Source organism: Choloepus didactylus, chromosome Y (assembly GCF_015220235.1).
Source record: "Choloepus didactylus isolate mChoDid1 chromosome Y, mChoDid1.pri, whole genome shotgun sequence".
In the NCBI taxonomy this organism is placed as follows: Eukaryota; Metazoa; Chordata; class Mammalia; order Pilosa; family Megalonychidae; genus Choloepus; species Choloepus didactylus.
In genome coordinates this window covers 54,540,804-54,546,803 of record NC_051335.1, presented here as the reverse complement: position 1 = coordinate 54,546,803, position 6,000 = coordinate 54,540,804, and the positions used below count along the sequence as shown (strand labels likewise).

Genomic DNA, 6,000 nt, shown 5'->3' with positions numbered 1-6,000 from the left:
TGCTATAATAAACTGTCTTCCTGGTCATACTTGCTCATTTGGTGAAGATTTTATCACGTGAATCACTCTCTCCCTCTCCACTATTAAAATTTCAGTTAGTGTGAGAGGGGATAATTCCTGAAGCAATTGAAATAATTTACAAATTTTGAAATGGGCAAGAAACCTAAGTAGCTGAGCAACTATATGAAAGAAACACATATTTCAAGCTTTATCTAAGCTCAATCCCCTATAATGTGAAAACAGAGAGCTTTTGTTTTCTGGAGATAGGTCACTCTTCACTTGTTGATTCTAATTGTCTTAGGAGTTGATCTCTATAATTTCTGATTATATTTAAGAATCAAGCAAGCCGACCTTATAATATCTACCCCCATGGAATCACTAATGTCAGTCCTTTGCACTCCGGAAGATTGCCAAAAGGTATGTATACCTCACTTTTTATATTTCTTACTAACCAGTAGATAAATATGATGTCACAACATCAATAATAACTAAAATTTTGCTGGTTTTGCCCATAGCTATTGATATAGGGCCTTAAGCCCTAGTCTAAAGTCATACCAAATCAGTTCTAGGAATACTCAGGTGATGTTTCACATAAATTAGTGAAGTATTCCCTTATGTGCCTTTGCTATTAAATATTGCACAGCCAATTAGGCTCTATCAACCTGTTAAGTGAGTGATGTTTAACTGCAGACATGTCTTTTCATTATCTTTAACAGTATATTTCAAAAATAAAAATTTATAATTTTGATTAATTCAGTTTATCAATTTCTTCTTTTAAAGTTCATGCTTTTTGTGTCTTATATTATAAATCTTTAACAACTTCAAGTTTATAAAGATTTTCTCCTATGTTTCTTTCCAGAAATTTCATAGTTTTAGACTTCAATTTTCAGTTTGTTGTTTATTCGGCATTAATATTTTCTGTGATGTAAGATAAGGACTTGATATTCATTGCTTTTTTTTTTCTTCCTGAATCCTGTGGCTTTCTAGGGCTGGCCACCAGCTATCCATGATCCTTAGCTTGCCAGATGGCAAGGCATATGGCAATATCTCCTGGTCTCTCCCTTCTCTTCCAGTTTCTGTTGATGTTCAGCATCTGTTTGCCCCCTCTGACTTTCTCTCTGTCTGAGTTTCATTCCACTTATGAAGGATTAAGAAATAGGATTATAGTAATATCAATAAGTAATGGGATTAAAAACCATCCTGATTGAAGTGGGCCACACCTTAACTGAGGTAACCTCATCAAAAAGTCCTACTTACAATGGGTTCACACCCACAGCAATGGTTTAAGTTTAAGAGCATGTTTTTCTGGGGGACATACAGATCCCCCATAGTACAACTCCTGGAACCCAAAAGACATGTTCTTTCTACATGCAAAATGCATTCATTCCATCCTAACATCCCCAAAGACTTAAGTAATTTCAGAATCAACGCTAAGTACAAAGTCTCATCAAAATCAATTATATGTAAGATCTGTCCTGGGCATAATTCCCCTGTCTGTGGACCTGTTATCTGCTTCCAGTATTCAAAGGAAGGACAGCCATAGGATAGACATTCCCACTCCAACAGGGAGAAAATTAGAAGGAAAACAGGGGCCAAGGGTCCCAAACAGTTCTAAAACCCAGCAGAGCAAACTCCATTAGATTTCAAGGTCTAGGAGTCATCTATAGATTGGCATTTTGTCCTTCAGACCTGATGGGATGGCAGCCCCATCCCCTCCAAGTGCTTGCACAGAGACCATGCTCTCCTCGAATACTTGGGTGAAGGCTCCACTCTCTCTAAGCATTGAGATGGCAGCCAGGCTCTCTGCAGATGCCAGGACACGGGCTCCATCCTCTCCAAGCATCAGGATGGCAGCCAGTCTCTCTGCAAACCCTGAGGCACAGACTCCACTCTCTCTGAGTAATGGGATGGCAGCACTCTCCCTGAACAATGGGGTAGAAGTCCCACCCTCTCCAAGTGCCAGGGTGACTCGCCATTTTCGCACACATGGGTAGGCCTGCTCTCTTGGCCCAAGGAGATCTCTTTGCTCCAAAATTTGGCTTCCTTGATTCTGCCCTTGATGTCATTCTACTTTCAATTTGTCTTTTCTCTGTCCCTTTCATTCCAGACTGTTAGTGATTCCACTCATACAAAATTCACAAAAAAGCTTACCAGCTTTGCATATAGTTCACAGGGTCCTAACCATCCAATTTTTGGTTTCTTTATGTCCAGGAGATCATTTCTCAGCTTATCCTTTTCCTCTGTCATTTCACTATAAGATGCAAAAAGAAATCAGGCTGCATGTTCCACATTTAGCTTGGAAATATCAGCTAAATATCCAAGTTCGTCACATGCAAGTTCTGCCTTCCAGCCAACATCAGAACTCAATTTCACCAAGTTCTCTAGCCACTTTAAAACAAGGATCTTGATTGTATGGTATGTGAATATATCTCAATAAAACTGAATTTAATTTAAAAAAAAAAAAGGATCTCCTTCTTTCCTCCAGTTTCCAATACGACATTTATCATTTCTGTCTAAGTCCTCATCGGAAATACCTTTATGGTCCATATTTCTTCCCATAGTTTCTTCAAAGCAATCTAGGCTTTTTCTATCAAATTCCTCACAATTCTTCCAGCCTCCAACCATTACCCAATTCCAAAGCCATTTTCACATTTTTCATATAAGCAAATAGCAGCATCCCACTCTTCTGGTACCAAAATCTGTTTTGGTTTTCTAGCAAATATCACACAAAGGATGGCTTAAACAATGGAACTTAATGACCCACCGTTTTGACATTAGGTAAAAAGTCCAAATCAAGCCATCATCAAGGCAATGCTTTTTTCCTGAACACTGGTGTTCTGGGAATGGCTTGTGGTAATTCTTGCCTTATTTTGTCACATGGCAAAGTGCATGATGAAATCTCCTGGTCTGGTCTCTCCCTTCTCTTCCAGATTCCATTGATGTTCAGCTTCTGGCTGCTCCCTCTGTGACTTTCCAATGTCTATTGCTTTTTTACATACAGACGTCTAGGTTGTTTCAGCACAGTTTTTTAAAAGTTGAAGTTTTTTGGGATCTTTGTTAGAAATCAATTTATATATATATATATATTCTGTTTCTGTACTATATATTCCGTTCCATTGAAATCAAGTAGTATACATCTTCAAACTTTGTTCTTTTTTGAAATTGCTTTGCCTGTTCTAGATCCTTTCATTTCCACAAAAATTTTAGATCGATCTTTTCAATTTTTAAAACACCTGTTGTAAGATTGATTAGTATTGCATGAATCTATTCATCAGGTTGTGGAGAATTGACATCTTATTTATATTTTGTCTTCTAATACATGAACATAGTATATTTCTCCATTAACTTAAGTCACTTTTGCTTTCTTTTAGCAATCTATTTTATGTTTTTAAAGGTAGGGGTGTGTATGTTTTGTTAAATTTATGTCTATGTATTTCCTGTTTTTATATGGTATTTTAAATGGACTATTTTTGTTTACTGTTTTACTAGAGAAGTTGTTGTTTTACAGAAAAATCATGCAGAAAACACAGAATTCTCATACACCCCTCCTCACACACACAGTTTTCCCTATTATTTACACTATGTTAGTGTGGCACCTTTGTTACAATTGATGAAACAATATTATCATAATTGTACTATTAACCATAATCCATAGCTGACATTAGGGTTCACTGTGTTGTACAGTCCTGTTGTTTTAATGTTTATTCTGGCAAAATAAATACAAGCTACAATTTCCCTTTTAGCTATATTTAAAAATATAATTCAGTGGTGTTAATTATATTAAAAATGGTTGCTACCATCGCCACCATCCATAGCCAAAACCTTTCCATCACCACAAACAGAAACTCCGTACCAATTAAGCATTAACTCCCCATTCCCTATCACAACCTGAGCCCCTGGTAACCTTTATTCTAGTTTCTGACTGTATGAATTTGCTTATTCAAATAATTTATCAGTGAGATCATACAGTATCTGTCCTTTTGCGTCTGGCTTATTTCACTCAACATGATGTCTTCAAGGTTGATCCATGTTGCTGCATGTATCAGAACTTCCTTCCTTTATATGGCCAAATAATAGTCCATTGTATGTGTATGCCATATTTTGTTCATCCATTCATCTGTTGAGGACACTTGGGTTGCTTGCATCTTTTGGCAATTGTGAATAATGCCTCTATGAACCTAGGTGTGCAACTATCCATTCAAGTCCCTGCTTTCAGTTCTTTTAGGTCTGTACCTAGAATTGTGATTGCCAGGTCATATGGTAATTCTAAGCTTAACTTTCTGAGGAATCACCAAACTGTTTTCCATAGCTTCTGCACCATTTTACATTCCTACCAACACTGTATGAGGGTTCCTATTTTTCCATACCCTCTCCAAAACTTGTGTTTGATTTTTAGATAATAGCCATTCTAGTGGGTGTGAAATGGTACCTCATTGTGTTTTTTAATACTTTTTTTTTCTTTATTAGAGAAGTTGTGGGTTTACAGAAAAATCACCATAAAATACAGAATTCCCAGACACCACCAACCCACCACCAACATCTTGTGTTGGTGTGGAACACTTGTTAAAATTGATGATAGCAATTTATAGTTGTACTATTAATTAAAGTCCAGGTTTAAGTTAGGGTGCATGGTTTGTGTAGTGTAGTTCCATGGATTTTTAAAACATTTTATTCTGTTTTCATATATACAATATAACATTTCCCCTTTTAATCATATTCAGTTATATATTTCAGTGCTGTTAATTTCATTTACAATGTTGTGTTACCATCACCATCATCTATTACCAAAACATTTCCATCATCCCAAAGAGGAACTCTGCATTTTAAGTCTTAATCTCTGTTCCAGTTTGCTAATGATGCTGTTATGCAAATATACCACAAATGGATTGGCTTTTATAAAGTGGGTTTACTAAGTTACAAGTTTACAGTTCTAAGTGTCCAGACTAAGGCATCAACAAGATGATATCTTCACTGAAGAATGGCCAATGGCATCTGGAACACCTCTGTTAGCTGGGAAGGTGTGTGGCTGGCATCTGCTGGTCCGAGGTTGTGTTTCAGCTCCTTTCTCTCAGCTCCTTTCTCCCAGGGTGTTTCTCTCTAAGCATCTGGGGGTCCTCTCTTAGCTTCTCTGGGGCAAACTCTGGGCTTCATCTCTTAGCTTAGCATCTCCAAACATCCTTCTCTCTGCCTCTCCAAGCATCTTTGAGCATCTCTGTCAGCTCCCAAGTGTCTCTCTAAAAGTCTCTCTCAGCATCTCTCCAAAATGTCCCTCTCTTACAGGACTCCAGTGATTTAATTGAAACCCATCCTGAATGGTGGGGTCCATATCTACATGGAGATAATTTAATCAAAGGTGTAGCTCACAGTTGATTGAATCACATCTCCATTGGAACACTCAATCAAAAGATTAATGTCTACCCTCATAAGATTGCATTAAAGAACATGGCTTTTGGGGAAAACATAAAATATCCAAAATGGCACAACCTCCATTCACTATCCCCACCCCATCCCCTGGTAACCTATATTCTAGATTCTGACTCTATGAGTTTGCTTATTCTAATTGTTTCATAATAGTGAGATATACAATATCTGTCCTTCTGTGTCTGGCTTATTTCACTCAACATGATGCCTTCAAATTTCATCCATGTTGTTGCATGTATCAAGACTTCATTCCTTTTTACAGCTGAATAATATTCAGTCATATGTATATGCCACATTTTGTTTATCCATTCATCATTTGATGGACACTTGGGTTGTTTCCATCTTTTGGCAATTGTGAATAATGCCACTATGAACACTGTGTGCAAATATCTGTTTGAGTCCCTGCTTTCAATACCTTTGAGTATATACTGAGTAGTGGGATTGCCGGGTCATATGGTAGTTCTAAGATTAGCTTCCTGAGGAACAGCCAAGCTGTCTTCTACAGTGGCTGCACCATTTTACATTCCCACCAGCAGTGAATCAGTGTTGCTATTTCTCCACATCCTCCCTAGCACTTGT

General features: G+C 37.5%; 1 protein-coding gene across 1 annotated transcript in view; it reads left to right on the top strand.

Annotated features, from left to right (window-relative positions):
• Nucleotides 1–326: 326 nt before the first annotated feature.
• The window catches only part of LOC119524142 (coagulation factor VIII-like), a gene marked incomplete at its 5' end in the record, with an annotated part of 623,301 nt that continues 617,627 nt past the window's right edge, over nt 327–6,000 (top strand). The window contains 1 exon segment of the mRNA XM_037822771.1: nt 327–417. Within this exon segment, the coding sequence (XP_037678699.1) occupies nt 327–417 (91 nt within the window).